Raw genomic sequence first — 19811 nt, forward strand, 5'->3', positions numbered from 1 at the left:
CAAACCAGCCAACTGGTGAAGACAGACTCAAAGCCTCGTTTTGCAAGTTGTATATTGTGATTTGTGCGTTTTTGTGATAGCAGCAGGTCTTGCCAATAGGCCAAACTCTCTACAGCTAGACGTAGAGCAGGCAATATGACTGGGAAACATTAGGAAACTAAAGTAGATCCAGTCACTTGCAGTGTGTTGCAGCTTTACACAGAAAATACATTTAATAGGACTAGGTTGCCATTATTGACAGAATTTCTGATAGGCATGTGTATCTCAAGGTACTAACCAAGACTCTTCATGCGGAAACTGGAATCAGCAAACTAACTTCATTGAAGTGGATCTTTTATTTTAATTGCCTTTTTTTGTATATAAAGAAACTCAACTATACGTTCTTGCAGAAAGTAAGAGAAAGACATGCACACTCAATACATATAAAGACAAGCATGGAAAATGCAATAGGCCTCGCCTTTTATTAAGTTAAAGCCATTTGCTTTGCTAATGGTATTATATAGCGAAGCAAAATGACTGCAGCACTAGTACCGATTCGTCAGTGTGCCATCTATTGACAAACATTTGTTTGATAACCATAAACTTAGGTAAGTACTATGTAAAAGCGTAGAAAGGTAAAAAAAACAGCCACGCTCCAAACTCCATCCCCAATCCACTGCTTATTTTTGGTGAGTACCTGCACTTATTTTTTTCCATTTAAAGCACTGGGTTTACGGCATATCCATTACCACTTCCTGTATTTTTTAAATGTCATGAGGTGTGATCCACCTGACTGTGACAAGGAAGGGATGAGGTGTAACGACCAGAGCTGCCAACTCTTAGTATCAGCTCAACATCATGTGCTTCTGGGCAAATCACGTAATCTCCCAGAGCCTAAAAACGAAAATGAATGTGTCGCTGTGTAATGTAACTGGTGCTCATGTAAAGCACCCAAATACCTTCAGGTCGAGTTTGCGCTGTATAAAGCTACCCTTCACAGACAACGTTAAAGAGAATACAAATTACCTGGGCGTTTGTTCTAATCGCCCGTCTAGTGTTGTGTCGTGCAAAATACGGACCATCTTCTCTCAACAGCCATAACCTTGTCAGGCAAAAACTAATATGACTTCAAAATTCTTCACACTATTCTTACTTCTAAGTTCAGAAGAATCAAGAGGCATTGACTGACTTTAAGAAGGCAGCTGCTGTGATGACTACGCCCACGGGGAGGATACGGTAGGTCAACGAAGCACACGTGCTTAGTCAGATACCACCGAAACTGCCATTGGCTACAAGAACACTCCATCACAGATATATAGTGCCATAACTGGCCACAGCTGCTCTCAGTCATAGGAAAAAGGCGGCCGCGCTGTCAAACAGCAAGTCTCGGCACTACCCACAAGCAGGGGAAAGCTGGCGGCCACCGGCTCCTTCCCTCCCGTCTTACTATTTGCGCACCTTCCCGATGGCCGCCATCACTTTAACGTCATCTTTGGCCCGGCTACGAGTCTCGGCTCTGCCTTAGCGCCCGGACATGGTGGCGCTGGACCACAGCGACTCGTGACCCTCTACTTTTCCCGGGGCAGTCCCGTGGCCTTCTCCGCTCGTCACTCACTCTCAACGCAGACGGGCGGAGCATGAGGGATGGTGCGTGCTGATGTAAGCCTTAATAGTGCCACCCTGCAACCCTCCCCAAGCGGATCAACTTGTGTAGTCGTAGTGAGGGCTATCGGTGGCTGCGTGGCTAGTCCTTGCCTCCTAGTTTCTAACAAGCGCTCGCAATTACGTTGAAGCACGGAGGGGGCGCAGAGAAGCCGAGGCGGGAGGCGGGTAGGAGCTCTGGGCCAGTGTGGGGTACGGCACGGGGCAGCCAAGACACTCCTGAGCCGAGAACTGCCTGCGCAGGGAAGCGCCTGCAAGAGAGAGTAGAGTGTGAGCACCACAGGGAGGGAACGCGGGAGAGAGAGAGAGAGAGAGAGAGCGCGAGCACAAGAGAACTTTTAGAGCCGTCCCAGTTGGACTGGCTCGCGAGCCGTCCCAGTTGGACTGACTCGCATGACTGGTTTCTTATCTTTATGGGGCCATGTGTTTGGCCCCATAAAGATAAGAAAACCTTTTACACCAGCAGTAAGTCGGGGCAGCCAGTCCAACTGGGACGGCTCTAAAAGCGAAAAGTGTACGTCACGAGACGCTCCTTTACAATGGCTGGCCACCGTTTAGCATAAATGGTGATGCCAGCCAATGGAAAGGAGGGGCGGGGCTTAAAGCCCACAAGAGAAATCTAACCAAAACGTTAAATCTCACCAGCGAGACTGCGCATGTCTGCGCAGTCTTGCGCCAGGCGAGACCTAAAAAGTGTCAGGAAAATATTATTTTACTAAAGTGCTTTGGATACCGTTATTCAGTCTTTAGGATTATCAATGAAGATCCTATTATGAAGAACTATCTTTGAGAAAGGAACACAGAAGTAATATTGCCTGAGAACAAGGCACAGGTTCTAAGGAAAGCAGCATAAAGTAAAATAGTGACAGTAAGCAAAGCATGAGAGGACAAGGGGCCAGAAACAGACAACGCTGAGTTGATGAACGGCTTTTGGAGGCAAAGAAACTCCAAGCAAACAGAGCTCAGTGACAAGAAAGGAGAGTTCAGAGGAAAAACGAAGACCATAGGACAGGTTATTGACCTACACCTAAGACTGTTGCCACCAGAGTACAATCTTATCTAAAACTAATTACATCCTCTAATGTTCTATGAAAAGTCACAATGTATGTTCAAAAAAGGAAAAAATATTGGTCTGGATGCACTGCAAGGGAAAGGAGTTTAATGTCAAAAATGCAGTAGCAACATTTTGAAAATCTGATCAGTGTGTACAAGCCCCAGACACAAAGGCTTAAAAAAAAAAAATGTTAACGGCAGGTTAGAGAAACACAAGGTGAGTCTACAAACTTCAAAATATATAACCAAAAGTAAACACACATTGCTTTAAAACAGTGAAGAAAACAACCTCTCAAAATTCATCTAAAAATTAGAAAGTTAGGTTGTATTCTTACCTCAGTGTGGACATCCATGCAAATTGGACAACTAACTGTGCCGGAAGGCCTAAAAAAAAAAAGTTTTTATAATGTATCAAAATAGTAACTTTTATAGCATACATGTGTCACTTCACGCACATAAGAATAATTAGATCTGAAAGTCAGTAATGGAGTTAATAAGTAGGCACCAATTTTACGTTACCTGCCATTACTTCTTTCCTCCAACTTTTGCACGCCACTTTAGCCACTGGAGTTACTAGCAGACAGAGGTTCTAAAACGAGATTCACCATAAAAATAATTCCCACCCCTTCTCCCCAACTCATGTGAGACATGCTACCTTGGTAGACAGCATGGGAATGGAAACATAATATGAAACCTACTTGTCTCCCTTTCACTGTCTTCTGGCACGTGGTCAGACTTCAAGAGATCCCCATATATAGTCAGCATTGCAATTATGCAGTTTTCAAATATCTTTCTCCTTCAAAAGACATTGGGCAACATAAAGACAGCCTCAGCAGTCAGATGCTGTATACACAGAAAAATTGAATCCTACTCTGAAAAGACTTCATCATCCTGCGATAGATAACAGCAGGGCTAACTCTTGCGTTGACAACATGTGTGGGTCAGCACAAACCGCAGAATTAACCTGCCCCTTGCATTTTACACTAGGGTGTAATGTCGTTGTCTTCTGCATCAGGTAACTAACTTTACTTCCCAGAAACTCGGAACCGGTCCAGTAGAAAGATATTTTGCACACACTGGTAAAAGGAGGGAAATCTCTAAAACGGGTTCTTTAAGAACTTTGATAGATCAGGGATCCAAAGGTGAGTGAAACAGATTTTTGTAAGCAAAAGCTCTTGTAGTGAGTTCTTCCTGAATACGTACATACATTGTTAAGTTAGCATAACCACGTTAAATGTTAGAAAGCCATCTTTCTGCTTTTGCACACGATACTGCGTTTACATGTTATTTCTTAAATAAACTGCTGACTCGAGACTTGCTTCACACGAGAGCAATCTGTTGTTACCATCCCAAGCTCTGCGCAGCGACCTTGGTCTGTACATGGTGTGACAAACAGTCTGGATTATTACACAATGCATGTTTTCCACTCTCGGTTGATCGACTCACTATTTAGCCATAACACACGCGCAGCTGCACATACCTGAAAGTTGGTGCTTTTAATATCACAGACATCATGTTTATTATTCAGACCGAAGACGAGCCTTCCTGCGAGAAGACTCCTGATGCTCCTGTGATGTGATTTCACTAAGCTGATCTTTGAGGTATGGGGTCCCCTATTCAAGCCTAAGAGACCTTCTATTAGCATAATAATAATATTAGCTTCTTAGTCAAGGGAAGGTGGTAGTATCCACTGTCATTATAATATGATCACCCCTTTTATATTCTATGGTATTGTAACTATGTTGCTGGTTTTGATATTAATCATTTGTCTGCTTGTATTAGCCAAAGTACTGCATCTTAGGACACGTGGTCTATAAAAATAAACCCCTTTTATTTACAAACGTGTCTCTGTTGATTATTGTTGTGGACTGATGTGAGAATAATATACGAACAGGTATTTCCGATTCCCACCATTCCTGAGAGTACACTGAGTCGCTTGTTCTGGGTTGTCTATTCATTGGGATCTCTGAGCTAAATCTTGGATAACGAATGGGACACTTATGCTAGCCGGATACTGGGTTCTGGGTTCTGAGGTGAGTTTCTGGTACACCACAATTCACTGAGGTCCTGGGGTTCTAAGCATAGTTCTGTGTATAAGCAGAATCCCTGCAACATGGCGCACCTAACGTTTGGTCTATGAGTTGAAACGCCTTAGTAGTGCTTACATTTAGTCCACAGCACCCTCATTCTTGTTTCCGGATAACAAGTCTGACGGATTTTAAACCTACCTAGTTCTATTGATATAGGTTCCTTCAAGCTTGATTATTAAAAAGGTTATTGAACCCTTGTGCTACTGAATACTTGAAGTGTAGCGTGTCCTTATGGCGATAAATATTGCGGCGCATAGCCGTGCGGCACTGAAACGTCACTTGACGCAATATGGAGTGCCGGACGCGGGCATGGACGTCATCTTTGTGGTGGGAGCCGATGCGGCTAATCCCTTTGAGTTATTCTACTCTTAGGTGACGATTCCGGCAGTCAGTGGTAATGATAACACATTTCATTCTTACACGGCCACTGCCGTGCCTGCCGCCTATGCGCCGTATAGGACACAGGAGATACCAATATCTGCTTGGCAACATCAGATTTGGTTTAATGGCGCCCTCCTCCATGTGGTTATACCGCCGAGAATGGGCCCTTTATCAATTGCGGGGGCCACTTGGCCGGTACTAGCCGGATTTACGCCTCATCCCCGTTACCTCACGGTGACGGTGGATGAATTGCGTGTACTACACACTGCCCTTATAACAGTATATAGGGCGTTAGTGCAGTATGTGTCACGCACTGTACAGGCGGGGGCGCCTGTTAGTGCGGGACAACCTAGTGATCGTCACGCGGTGGTCATTAGTCCTGTTATGGTTAATTCTGTTATGGGCAAGCGTCCCCCCACAAGGGATGATTATCCCTTTTGGCTTGCTGAAAAATTTGACCAAATAGAGGCGGTTTATCCGCATACAACTCCTGTGGAGAAACACAGGATCCTCACCATTAGTTTGCCTAAAGATTTAGTTCCCCATATGGATGATTGTGTGTCCTGGGGTAAGATTTTTGCTGCAACGTACGCGCAGTGCTTTGGCACTCCGTCTATGTTACAGCTGCCCTCCATTGTTAAACAGGTTCAAGAGGACCATGGAGCGGAGTCTGCGATAGAATTGGGGATGCGGCTCCTCGGAGATTTTGGCCTGGTGGCTACCATGATAATGGGAAACCTTAAGGGTGATGCTTTGCACTTTCAGGTTCGTAATGAACTGAAGAAAGTTGCTGAAGAGGACAAACCGCAGGAATTTGCAAAAATAATCTCTGAGGCATATCGAGATTTGGGTCGTAGCTCTTTAGGAGTTAAGCCCGTGATCAAAAATCCCGATTCTAAGCAGCAGGGTAAGGCAGAAACTCCTGGTAAGGATGGCCGGCCAGCTTTTCAAAAACAAAATTGGCGGTCAAAACAACAGGGAAAGCAGCAGCAGAAACAGGGCTCTCGGCCTGCCTCTCCCGTACAGTCAAGTAGTGAACGCACTTATGATCTGCGCGATCGTGCTACTATTAAGTCTCCTGATAGATTTCAGGTTTCTGAACTGCGTTCTCCTCGTTCTTCACAGGAAACATCGGCTACACAGTCCGGTGGCGGAGGCGGCGGCAAAGGTCGGGGTGCTCCACAACAGCGTGACCAACCTCGACAGACTGAGGGAAAAGGCAAGCAGGACGAATTTGCTCGACAAAGACCCCCGTTTCAGAAGAAGAAAGTGGCGGCTCTGACGGCAAAGTATGCCTCAGATAGTGCGGACACAGCTTCGGAACAGGACATGGGCGCTGACGCTACTGGACAGCGCGGCGGAAATTACCATAGTCCGTCAAGCTCTGCGTCCATTTCTGGCGGCGACAGCAACTGATGTATTGGTTACTGTTGAAACAGCTGACACCAGAGTGGCTACCCCTGACAGACTTTATGAAATAGTCTTATTAATAGAGGGTGACATACAACGTACTATAAAAGGGATTTTTTGGGATAATCTGACCACCACCTATGATATCCTCCTAGCGGAGGCAGATTGGCCCCCAGCCTTCATTTTGGAAGCTCCTAAAGGGGAGGAGAAAATCCTCCCGTCCTTTGCGCACACAGTGCCTAAGGACCAGGCTGAAGTGTACGCTGGGGAGTGGGCGCTGGCGCTTGCGCCAGCGGTGTATCGTACTCAGGTGGGTTGGGACCGGTTGTCCCCCTGCCATGAGATTCCATTGCGGTCTATGCCCCAGCCTCAGCCCCAGTATCCCATGCGTCGTGAAGCTAGACCCCACGTCGCGGCGATCCTTGAACAATTGGAATATCAGGGTGTGATTGAAACTTGTGTGTCCCCTATGAATAACCCTTTATTCACTGTAGCGAAGCCTGACGGCTCGTACCGTTTAGTTTTGGATTACCGGCACCTAAACTCCCATTGCCGGACCTGCGCGGTACAAAATACACATAGCTCGGCTCTAGTCGACAGTCTCGTGCGTAAACGGTTTAAAACGACACTTGACATTTCCAATGGCTTTTTTAGCCATAACCTGTCCACACTGAGTAGCCAGTGGACAGCGTTTACTTCGGGCGGAAAACAAAAACAGTTTACCAGATTAGCCATGGGGTACAAAAATAGCCCTGGCGTCTTTTCCGCTCGCGTGGTTTCTCTCTTAGAAAGAATAGACCCCGAGGCATACTCCTATGTTGACGATATCTACCTCACGGATGATGAGCTGTTGCCACATCTGTCTCGAGTCGACAATATTATAGTGAGTTTTGCTGACTATGGCTACAAATTCAATTTTGCGAAGTCTCACATCGCGGAATATACGGTGTTTTTGGGCTACGAGCTCAATAATGAAGGAAAGGGGTTAGCTCCCCACTTTCTGGAGAAGTGCGCATGCTTGAGTGCGCCTACGACACTAAAGAAATTACAATCTTTGCTGGGCTTTCTGAATTTCGGCCGTACGTACATTCCTGATTATGCCCAGCGTATCAAGCCGCTTTACGCCTTGGTACAACCTACATTTTCGAAGTCTAGCTGGCAGCTGGAACATTCTAAAATTTTACAGTCTTTACAGGCTGACCTTCTTGCTTCACAATATTTGCTGACACGTGATAACCGCACTAACCTGGTAATACGAATAGTGCCAGGCGCCGTGGGTTTCACGTATTTGACGTTTAATGAGGGCGATACCGTCCCCATTGCGTACAAATCCCACTTGTACACCTCTGCTGAATTACGTTTTTCCGCGGTCGAAAAAGTTCTGACTGCTGTACAGATGGCGATCCTTAAAGAACGCGCACTGTCACATGGGAAACAGATTCTGGTTGTAACACCCTATCCTGCCTTAGAAGCAGTGACAAAGGCAAGTGTACCAAATTCTAAAGCTTTGCATCCTCGGTGGATACAATGGGCCACAACACTGACGTCGCCAGACGTCACCTACATCTTTGATGCCTCATTACAGACTCAAGAGTTCTTGCAGTATGAATTCGTTCATCCGGCAACTCTGTCTTTGCGCCCGCTCGAAGAATACCATTGTGTCATATACACTGACGGGTCTGCGCAGCCCGCGATTGGATCGAAGCACGCTTACTCAGCGGCTTGCGCTATTGTCGTAGGTACATTCGTAAATGGTGAATTCCAATCTGATGCAGTGCATACGCAGTCATTAGGTGATTGTACCGCGCAATTGGCGGAGCTTCGGGCTCTAGTCCTTGCACTGGAGTTTGCTGATCCCCGGGTCACTACTCCTATAGTGAGTGACTCCTTCTACTGTGTCCAGTCCTATAATGACAATTTACATTTCTGGTCTCAGAATGATTATCGAGACACAAAAGGTAGCACAATTAAGCATAAAACGCTTTGGGTTCGAGTGGCAGACTTTAAGGACCGTCTCCCTCTCGTGAATGTTATTCACACTCTTGGTCACCAGCGACTTGGTGTCCATGCTGTCGGCAACAGCTTGGCTGACGACGCAGCAAAAACAGCAGTGGCTACATACTTAGTGGCAGCAGTTACCAGATCAAAAAGTAAGATTGATGATGACATCTTGGCAGCTATTGCTGCTACAGAGAAGGGAGGTGATTACCCGAAGGGTTTTCCTTCTCGTTACATTTATCATTTAAGTCCTGATAATGTCCCATTAGTGAGGATTAACGACGTTGGTGACAGAATTATTCCCAACGCGGACTGCAGGCCAGCACTGATCTTGGCTGCACATGAGGGGTTGGCGTCTGCCCACGCCGGTGTGTCAGCTACAATATCTCTGCTACAACAACGTTACTGGTGGTTTGGTTTATATAAACAAGCGCGTGCTTATGTTCTTGATTGTGACATTTGCCAACAGATTAAACCTTCTACTGTTGCGCGGCCACCACAGACACAGCTGTACATCTCTAATAAGCCATTTGGTTGTGTTTATTTAGATCACTGCGGTCCTTTTTCCTCTGATACTGCGTACAAGTACATCTTGGTTGCAGTGGATTCGTGCACACGTTTTCTATGGGTATGGCCACAAAGGAGTGCTGACTCGCGGACTGTCATCAGGGATTTGCGTGTCTTTGTGGGAACTTTTGCGTGTGGTACCTTCCATTCTGATCAGGGCCCTGCGTTCGCCTCTAAGGCTTACAAGGAGGCTATGAGAAATTTGGGGGTCCTAGTCAAATTTTCGTCCCCCTACCGACCTGAGGGTAATAGTGTGGTGGAGCGAATGAACCGTGACTTAAAGCAATCATTGACAGCACGTGTTTTAGGCACAGGCCGGAACTGGCTAGCCCATTTGTATAACGTCCAACGTGCACTTAATAATCTCCCTAGAAGGTCTCTGGGTGGGCGGACCCCGTACATGATGCTCTTCGGAATCAGAATGTTTGTCCCAGACCTTGATGGTCTAGACATGGCGGCGTCGACCGCACCCTTTGACGTAGATGATCACTGTGCTGTTTTACAGACTCTACAAGAAGCCAGAGACACTCTTTCGAAGGAACATTTGCCCTCCACATCTGAAGCTGAAGTTCAGGTTCCGGTAGTCGGCTGGCTACCCCGAGTTGGAGACCTGGTCCGTGAGAAGGTAGAGAACAAGAAGGAGTTTGGCCCCTCTTATCGTGCACCAGTTCCAGTGCTTGGAGTGCAGGGTACAAGAACAGTCGTTTTACCTCCACTTCCTGGTCGCAAAGAAAACAGGTACATCTCTATTGACAATGTCAAACTTCAGCGAGTGGCCGATACTTCTTAGTATGACTCCAGCAGTTTCATGCCAGATGATGCAAAGAAATTCAATGTTGGCTCTTGCTTCTAACACCTTGCCTGAGGTTGCCATCGAGATGCAATCTGTTACTGATCCCTTGTTGATACCATCGGCTGGTGGTTTGTCCGAAGAGACTGAGTATGCTTATCCTACACGTGGTCCCTCGCCTGTTTTACAATCTACAGCACTTGGCCAGTCCCGTTTCTCTTTTGACACTAACTCGTTACCCTCAAGCCCCCCATCAAACATTGCTGTTTTTTTCAGCTGGTTTAAGAGACATTTTTTGATTGCCCCTTGGACATACATCTGGTTGATGCTTTTTACTATTTTTTTGTTTATGTCAATTGGATTTGTAATAGTTTTTTTTCGTCTTGTGGATGGCCACTATCTGAGTGAGAGATCGACAATTAGACTTATCAATGGAACTTTGGCCCCCCACTCCTCGTCCCACATCATGAAAAGGGACCAGACTTTTGTGAATATTACTGCCTGGCCCGTCTTGGATGGAATCGCATGGGATGCTGTTAAATTCCAAATTCATGGACCTACAGAGGTCATTAATGTACCTAATGTATTTCGTGTTTCTATGGGTGATGTGGTTAGGCAGAACATACGTTCTGATGATTGGGATGTACACGCCATTGAATCACTGTTTTCTGATTTGAAATATTATGCCGCTTTTGATGCTGAAGATTTATATGAAAATACGGCTAATTATGCGGAACAGTATTGTTTTCAACATTATGGCAATCACTTCCTGCATAAAGCAAATACATTTAGAAATTTTGTAAATTTTACCCAATGGGAACACTGTCCTACTCCCGCATTCGGAAGTTCACAAACATTCTTATTTTACCGATTTCAGTGTTTCCAACCCGGCAGCGTTTTATTTTAAGGTGCTGCCTGAGTCTGCCACAAAGGTTCGACTAACACACACAAAGTTGCTTTATTCCAAGTCCTTTATAGACGAGTTGTCAATCAAAGGTTATGATCTATGGAAGGCTACTATTGATCTAAAGTCGGTTTGGGGTTCCAGACCGTGGCAGGTTCAGGGTACAGAGGCTTTACATCGTGCCTGTCTTATACCAAATCATATTTTGTTTTTAAATTCATCTATCTTCCAAACCACCTGTTTTGGATTGGCTACTTCTAAACAGTTAAAGTCACCTTCAGTGCCGGATTTGGGCGCTTATCCCAATTGGGATAACCACACAGATCTATCCCTTACTGCTTTGCAATCCTTAGTTTCAAATACATCTTTTAATATTTCGAAATTTAATAGTGAGGGTTGGTTAGTTTGGCAAAGCAGTTCAGACACCTGTCAACGTAGTTTTCTGGGACTGAAACCGGGGTATACTCGGGAACGCGTAGACCCTCGGTTTGAGTCGTCACATACTGTAACTACATACTCTGTGGGCAAGTTATGTCAATCTTGGCTGCGACATTCCACCTTGGCGTCTGTCAAAGTTCATTTATCACAATTACATGACAAAATGGATTTGAATGATTTTGTTAAGGGTCCTGTGGGTGGCAGAACTAAAAGGTGGGCGTATGCTATTTACAACGAAGTCTGGAAGTTGTCGCAGATTGAGGCGGCTTCCAGATTGAGAGCTATTGACCAAGCAAACATGGAGAAGGTTTTAGCCGTCATAGATAATAGCATTAGCACTCTCTCTTCTCGGATTTATACATTAGATAATATTGTTTCTTCTGTTGTTGATATTGTGCATGATGATAGGTCTGTGTTATATCATGGTCAAAACCAGTTGCGTTCTGTTATGCAGTTTGCATGGACATTACAGACGTTAAAGGCAGGGAGAGTCCCTTGGGACTATCTGAACACTACATCGTTATTCCTTCCCTTTAACCTTACTGACAAGCAGCGATTTATGTCCATGAAGGATGCAACATATTCATTGTTACATATTGAAAAGTTAGAACCGTTGCCTTTCTCTGTAGCGGAGATCAATTCAGCTACGTGGTTAGTACACGGATTGATTACTCTCCCTTTCGCGCTTTTTAAGTTTACATCTTGTATGAAACATTATGCTTTGGGTAGATATGAACCGCTGGGCACCGCTTTCATACATGAGGTTTGGTCCCTCCCCTTTACGTATAGATGTACGAGGGACGGAACTGAGGTTTATTTGAAAGGCGAGGAATGTACCACGACACCAGACCATTCCTTGGTATGTAGGCACATTCAATTACACGGCGCATGCAATGTACAAGCCCCGAACTTGGCCTGCGTCCTACGAGGTATCCCAGTGCCTGTGATTACGCCTTCTTTCACGCTGCTTGCAAACGGTAGTTATTTAATTTTGAATAATGAAGCTTGCTGCGGGATGTTAGTGGGAATACCGTACATAGTAACTGTCTCGCAGAAAGTTGTCTGCTGCAATAATGTTCTCTTTCCACCCCCGCATGGGCGGCTGGATGTTTCTATCTGGCCTTCGATTCCAACCTTGAAAGCAGAGTTCAACAAGTTGAGCAGAATAAGAGCTCTATTGTCCCAAAAAGAGGTGCCATTGACTTCCTCTCGTGAAACATTTGTCCTTCACGTTGCTAATACGCGCACTGAGGTACAGGCGCTTCTGAATACGGACCTCCCCCTACATTTCGGCACTTTGATCCAAACTATTTTTAATGCCTCGTCCACGACCGGCCTGGCTCATTTTTTTAAACTTGTGGGCTCGGGTCTCGTGACCTCTTTCCAAACTATTTTTGGTGTGATTCCGGCATTTTTTCATTCACTTTTCTCGAGCATCTTTGGAGGTGTTCCGCTGCTTCTGGCGCTGGTGGCAGGTGTGCTGCTTTTACTTTTCATACTACGGAATGGCTGCTCCTTCTGTGCCACACGAGCGCCTGTCCCGCCTGCATCTTCTTCGGGATAGGATGCTTGACTTTTATGGAACTCTGCCGTTGGCGACCTTAAGCCTGGCATATGGATTATCCTTCAGGTATTCCTACTTCACCTGCGTGCAGCCTGTATTTCACTGCCTGGATTGTCCCTTTGAATGGCCTTTGGATTTGTGCTTGACCAACCTGGTGTCTCCGGTGCCGGATTTCGATCGACTGATGAGGCCCTTAGTGTCTCACGAGTTGGCCTGTTCTGGTGTCCGGATTATGGCCTGTGGTGCGGCGCATGGTATCCTGGGTAATTGGGACATCTCAACAGCTGCCTACAACTTCTTGGCTATGAGCTATTTGGAGGAACATTCCGGGTGCCCTCTGATCGTGCTAGAGGCTCCGATGGTTGAAGAACACGTATGTTCCTTTTCGTTGATGGATTGGATGGCTGAGACTTTCAGTGGACCTGCAAACGATTTTTTGTTGGAAGCAGTGGCCACATATGCTGCCTATACATTCATGGATTAACTGGACAGTCGTCCTTTGCGCCTGTGCTACTGGACAGCACTCTAGCGCAACATTTCTTCTTTTCTTTCTCTTTTTTTTTCCCGATGGTCGTTTTGAGTTTTTTTTACTTCTATATTTTTTTCTTTCAAAAAAACCCTGGTTTATATTTTTTGTAGTTTCGGACTTTGGCGCATTCTGAAACTCTGCATTGGTTACGCCTTGTTCTGCTCTGACGAAACTGAACTCTGCGTTCTCTCTTTTCTTGCCTATTAAATAGTGCTTCGATCAAGGGGGCGTGTAGTGAGTTCTTCCTGAATACGTACATACATTGTTAAGTTAGCATAACCACGTTAAATGTTAGAAAGCCATCTTTCTGCTTTTGCACACGATACTGCGTTTACATGTTATTTCTTAAATAAACTGCTGACTCGAGACTTGCTTCACACGAGAGCAATCTGTTGTTACCATCCCAAGCTCTGCGCAGCGACCTTGGTCTGTACATGGTGTGACAAACAGTCTGGATTATTACACAATGCATGTTTTCCACTCTAGGTTGATCGACCCACTATTTAGCCATAACACACGCGCAGCTGCACATACCTGAAAGTTGGTGCTTTTAATATCACAGACATCATGTTTATTATTCAGACCGAAGACGAGCCTTCCTGCGAGAAGACTCCTGATGCTCCTGTGATGTGATTTCACTAAGCTGATCTTTGAGGTATGGGGTCCCCTATTCAAGCCTAAGAGACCTTCTATTAGCATAATAATATTAGCTTCTTAGTCAAGGGAAGGTGGTAGTATCCACTGTCATTATAATATGATCACCCCTTTTATATTCTATGGTATTGTAACTATGTTGCTGGTTTTGATATTAATCATTGGTCTGCTTGTATTAGCCAAAGTACTGCATCTTAGGACATGTGGTCTATAAAAATAAACCCCTTTTATTTACAAACGTGTCTCTGTTGATTATTGTTGTGGACTGATGTGAGAATAATATACGAACAGGTATTTCCGATTCCCACCATTCCTGAGAGTACACTGAGTCGCTTGTTCTGGGTTGTCTATTCATTGGGATCTCTGAGCTAAATCTTGGATAACGAATGGGACACTTATGCTAGCCGGATACTGGGTTCTGGGTTCTGAGGTGAGTTTCTGGTACACCACAATTCACTGAGGTCCTGGGGTTCTAAGCATAGTTCTGTGTATAAGCAGAATCCCTGCAACACTCTTCTAATTAACTGGTCACATCATAGCCTGAATCAAACATGTGTCATTCAGGTCTAAGCATTACTTGGCCGATCACAGCTAACAGCCATGGGCATGTTCTATTTTTAACTGCAAGGACTGGAGGAGGCCTAAGGTCAGAAGACTTCTCCAAAGCCAGGATTCTTCTAGGCCTCTGCAAGCCATTGCTTGAAGATTGCTTATCTGGCTGCTAGCATGTTTGATGCCATCCATGCTTCAAAACAGATGGACATATCCAGGCTCCCATCTGCAAACACATATGCGAGGACTCAAATCCAATAGTGCATTCCGCCCCCCCTCCCCCCCCCCCACTACTGGCTCTTCCATGTTAGAAGCAAAACTTCTGAACAAAAGTCTTTGCTACCCTTTCTTAAGGGCTTGAAAGTCACTTAAAATAGAGGAGGGAGAGCAGGCTCCTGCTTGAGTAACTATTCCCAGCCATCAACATTTTCACCTCCACCACTGGGATCATTCTTGCCGTCTTGAGGTTATGACAACTGCCACCTTTCAGGATTGTCATGAGGCGGAGGTAAACCCACTCTCGATAGCTTTATTTTAAGTAGAAGCAGCATAGTAATGACTGCAGAATGTGTTGGAGCAGGAAGTGCAGGAGTAGATCCCAGAAGGGGAGCAGAACACGAAGAGGTGCTGCTGGAAAAACAAGTTGATGCTGGTACTCCCATAGCAATTAGGTGCTGATAGCATAATACTTCATGTAAATTTCAAATATATTTCTGAAAGAGGAGGTAGCTAGTCCTACTCAAACCTCAATAATCCTATCAATTCTGTTTTCCGGCTTGTTTTCATCACCTAAAATGTTGTCATGGCCTGTACTCGAAAAATCCTGCTTCCTATGCTGGATATATAATTTGATAACCTTCACCAGGTTAAATAATGGCTACCATGATTTGGGAAGAGGAAGCGCAACACTAGCCTGCCACCTCCATGCCTCTCATCAGCTCCTGACCCCTGCCTAAGGGCTACAAAGCAATGGTCACAACTTCCCTTAACCTCAGCTTCAGCTGACCCCTACATTTGACGAGTGTGGAGCAGATTATGCAGCTCACAGCTTTTGCCGACCACTCAAAGACATTAGTACTTGTTTGCAAAAGACTGATACATTTAATCACAGAAGCACTGATTCTTTAAGTACACAGACTACTTTGAAGGTGTCATTGATGAGGTCACCTGTGAAAAAATATGATAAAGGCTGCTGCAAATTACCTGACCTAGCAAGAACAGCCTCAATAACCTATAGGTGTTGAAACATTACTGTACCACTTGCCAGAACCAGACATCTGAAACAGATGGGGAAAGAACAAACCTCACACATAAGTGACAGTCATCCATGCACTACACCACATATGGTATCAGGGTATACTAACCACAAAGACCCCAGGTTTGCTGCCATGAAAAAAAATACAAAGGTCTAGACTCATCACTACCTTACATCACCTGTCAATCAAAAGACAAAGAGGACATTATAGACTCATTCAAAAACGTTTAAGTAGCCCTTCTCATTCATCACATTGATCCTTTTGATTGATACCCTAATTTCTTACTAAGATAGGCCAGGCTGCCATTAGTAGTAGGGGCGTGTGGCATGTCATTACCGCACAGGGTGCAGTTGTAGATTAAGGGTCCTTAATATGTAAATTTCTGGTTTGTAGTACTCCGTTTCACTGGTGATAGTTAAGTCTATGATGCTGGTGTTCACTCCAAGGGTGTGGAAGCATACGGTAGGTGCTGGTCCCCATTTCATAAGAATTAAAATACTGAGTATCTGATTATATCTGGCTGTACGGCTCAGTGGGGTTTTTGCTTATGCTTGCAGGTCAATTTAAACATATTAGGGTCTTAATGATATTGATGTGGCATTCCTGAAGGAGTTTCACGCCAAAACACATGTTGAGAAGGTATCCAATACAAGCCACAGCATTGGTACAAAATGAAAAATATGAATTTGTTGTTGTGAGAATTATGGGAAGTTATCCAATATAAGACACAGCTATTGTGAAAAATAATGATTATTGATAATGAATCTATGTAAGATCTAATAGTGGAGAATGAATATGCTACTTACCAGTATGCATCTGTTCTTGGCATGTAGGGCTGCTGACATTCATATCTGTGCATAGATCGCCGCCTAGTGTTGGGTCCGGATGTTTGCACGTTGTTGTCCTGGAAGAGTCTTCGAAGTATCCTGTGATAGGTGACTCCTCCCCTGGACTACAGTGCGCATGGGAATCCTCTCCATCCTCAGATTGTTTTTCGCCATTGTGGCAGTGATGGAGTAGATACAGAAAGTGATGACCATGCTTTACAGTAATTCTGAGAGCTGCAGCTGCTACAGGCGCCGGGGAGGAGGGAGGGCGATATGAATGTCAGCAGCCCTACATGCCAAGAACAGATGCATACTGGTAAGTAGCATATTCAGTTCGAGGCATGTGGGCTGCTGAATTCATATCTGTGCATAGAATACATAGCAGTGCCCTCTATTAGCGGCGGCTACCAGTGCCAGCTGCAGCGGTCTGAAAAAGAGTTTTGAGAACAGCCTGTCCTACAGCTGCCTGCTGTTTTGATTGTACATCTACACAATAGTGTTTGGTAAATGTATGTGTAGTGGACCAGGTGGCTGCTCTACATATATCATGCAAAGGAATGTTTCCTAGGAAAGCCATGGAGGCCCCTAACTTACGTGTTGAGTGGGCTCGTGGGGGAATCGTTAATGTGCGTTTAGCCTTTTGATAGCAAATTTGAATACATTTAACGATCCATCTGGCTATACCTGCTTTGGAGATAGCGTTACCTTTGTGGTGTGGGGAAAGGCAACGAAAAGTTGTTTTGTTTTCCTAAAGACTTTAGTCCTGTCGATATAATACATGAGGGCCCTCTTTACATCTAGTGTAATAAGTGCTCTTTCTGCGACAGTCTGTGGGTTTTGAAAGAAAACAGGCAGTTCAATAGTTTGATTCATGTGGAACTGCGAAATGTCCTTGGGCATGAATTTGGGGTTGGTACGTAGTACGACCCTGTTGGCGTGAACCTGTATAAATGGCTCTTGAACGGTTAATGCCTGGAGTTCACTAACTCTTCTTAAAGAAGTGATCGCTACTAGGAAAGCTACTTTCCAGGTAAGGAATTGAATCTCGCATGAGTGTAGAGGTTCAAAGGGTGGACCCATCAGGCGTGTGAGGACCAAGTTGAGGTTCCACATTGGAGCCGGTGGGTGGCTTGGTGGAATGACTCGTTTAAGTCCTTCCAAGAATGCTTTGATGGCAGGCACTCTGAATAGAGAGAGGTGCTGCCTAGTCTGGAGATAGGCTGATATTGCGGTCAAATGGACACGTATCTAGGTGTACGCCAGATTGCATCGGTATAGGTGTAAGAGGTAACAAATTATATTTTGGATGGATGCGTCTAGCGGGTTAATGTCATTATTATTGCAATAAATGACAAACCTTTTCCATTTGGCTGCATAGCAAGCTCTTGTAGTGGGCCTTCTAGCTTCCTTAATGATGTCCATACAGTCAGGTGGCAGGTTTAGGTAGCCAAACTCTAGGACTTCAGGAGCCAGATTGCCAGGTTCAGCTGTTGCGGATCTGGGTGCTGAATCTCTCCATGGTTCTGCGTCAAATGCGCGGGTTTGATTCGCAGCCTTTGATGCGGTACCACGGAAAGTTCGAGAAAAGTGGTGTACCATGGCTGGCGTGCCCACGTTGGAGCAACCAGGACGAGTGTCAGGGAGTGTTGTCTGAGTTTGCGAGCCACCAGCGGTATCAACGGCGCTGGGGGAAAAGCATACGCAAATCTGCCGGACCAGTTCATCCATATCGCATTGCCCTGTGATTGTGGATGTGGAAACCTGGCGGCAAAGCTTTGGCATTTTGCGTTTTCGCTTGTGGCGAATAGGTCTATCTCTGGATGACCCCATTGCTGGAAGTACGGTTGGAGTACTGATGGGTGTAACTCCCACTTGTGCATCTGGTGGCTGGGTCTGCTGAGCAGATCCGCCATCTGGTTGTCCTTGCCGGGGAGGTGTTCTGCCATGAGGAACATGTTCCTCTGAATGGCCCACTTCCACATGCTCTGAGCCAGATGAGACAACTGTGGAGAGTGTGTTCCTCCTTGCTTCTGTATGTAGTACATGGCGGTCATGTTGTCCGTCCGGATCAACACGACTTTGTTGCACAAGTGTACTTTGAATGCTTTCATTGCCAGGAAGATTGCCATCAATTCCAGAAGGTTGATGTGCATCTTCTTCTGTTGTGTTGTCCATAGTCCCTGCACTGTGTAGTGGAGTACATGAGCTCCCCATCCCTGGAGAGACGCGTCCGCTGTCAGTATCATTTGTGGAACAGGCTCTTGGAACGGTCGGCCCTTGCAAAGGTTTTGTGGATTCCACCAATGCAGAGAGTTGTATGCCCGACCGCTCACCAACACTAGGTCTTTCAACTGTCCTTGAGCCTGATTCCACTGACGTGCTAAGCACTCCTGAAGCGGGCGCATATGTAGTCTCGCGGGTGGGACTATGAAAATGCAGGAGGCCATCACGCCTATCAACTGCATGAACACTCGCGCAGGAAGGGAGTGTTGTGGTTTGAACTTGGAAATCAGCATTTGCATGCTGTTGATTCTCACTAAATTTGGCTGAGCTGTGGCCGCTAGAGTGTCTATAGTCGCACCTAGGTACTGTTGTACGTGTGCGGGCTGGAGATGGGACTTTGGGTAATTTAGTGAGAACCCCAGACTGTGAAGGAGGTGAATGGTGCGGGACATGTGGCTGGCACATTGCTTGGCTGACTTTGCTTGAACAAGCCAGTCGTCCAGGTAAGGGTAGACGTGTATGTGCTGCCTCCGTAGATGTGCCGCCACAGTAGCTAGGCACTTTGTGAAAACTCTGGGTGCTGTTGTCACGCCGAAGGGAAGGACTTTGAATTGGTAGTGCTGCCCCTGAACAGTGAACCTGAGGTATTTTTTGTGTGAGGGGTGAATGGGTATGTGGAAATACGCATCCTTGAGGTCCAGTGTGGCCAGGAAGTCTCCCTGTTTGAGCAGCGGGAGGACTTGCTGTAAAGTGAGCATGTGAAAATGCTCGGAGAGAATGTAGCGGTTCAGGGGTCTCGGGTCTAATATAGGTCTGAGTGACCCGTCCTTTTTTGGTATTAAAAAGTACAGGGAGTACACCCCCGTACCCTGCTCGTGGACGGGTACGACCTCTATTGCGCCTTTTAGTAGCATGCTTAGCACCTCCTGCTGTA

At 45.6% G+C, this 19811-nt stretch overlaps 1 protein-coding gene across 10 annotated transcripts in view; it reads right to left on the reverse strand.

Moving 5' to 3' along the window:
* The window catches only part of RNF4 (ring finger protein 4), a 265770-nt gene that overhangs the window by 29845 nt on the left and 216114 nt on the right, over window positions 1-19811 (reverse strand). For all 10 annotated transcript variants that reach the window (XM_085642535.1, XM_085642538.1, XM_085642539.1 and 7 more), the window contains one exon: window positions 3030-3078. In XM_085642535.1, the coding sequence (XP_085498661.1) occupies window positions 3030-3078 (49 nt within the window). The remainder of the gene's footprint in view (window positions 1-3029; window positions 3079-19811) is intronic.

The sequence above is a fragment of the Triturus cristatus genome, chromosome 2_2 (genome assembly GCF_964204655.1).
Source record: "Triturus cristatus chromosome 2_2, aTriCri1.1, whole genome shotgun sequence".
In the NCBI taxonomy this organism is placed as follows: Eukaryota; Metazoa; Chordata; class Amphibia; order Caudata; family Salamandridae; genus Triturus; species Triturus cristatus.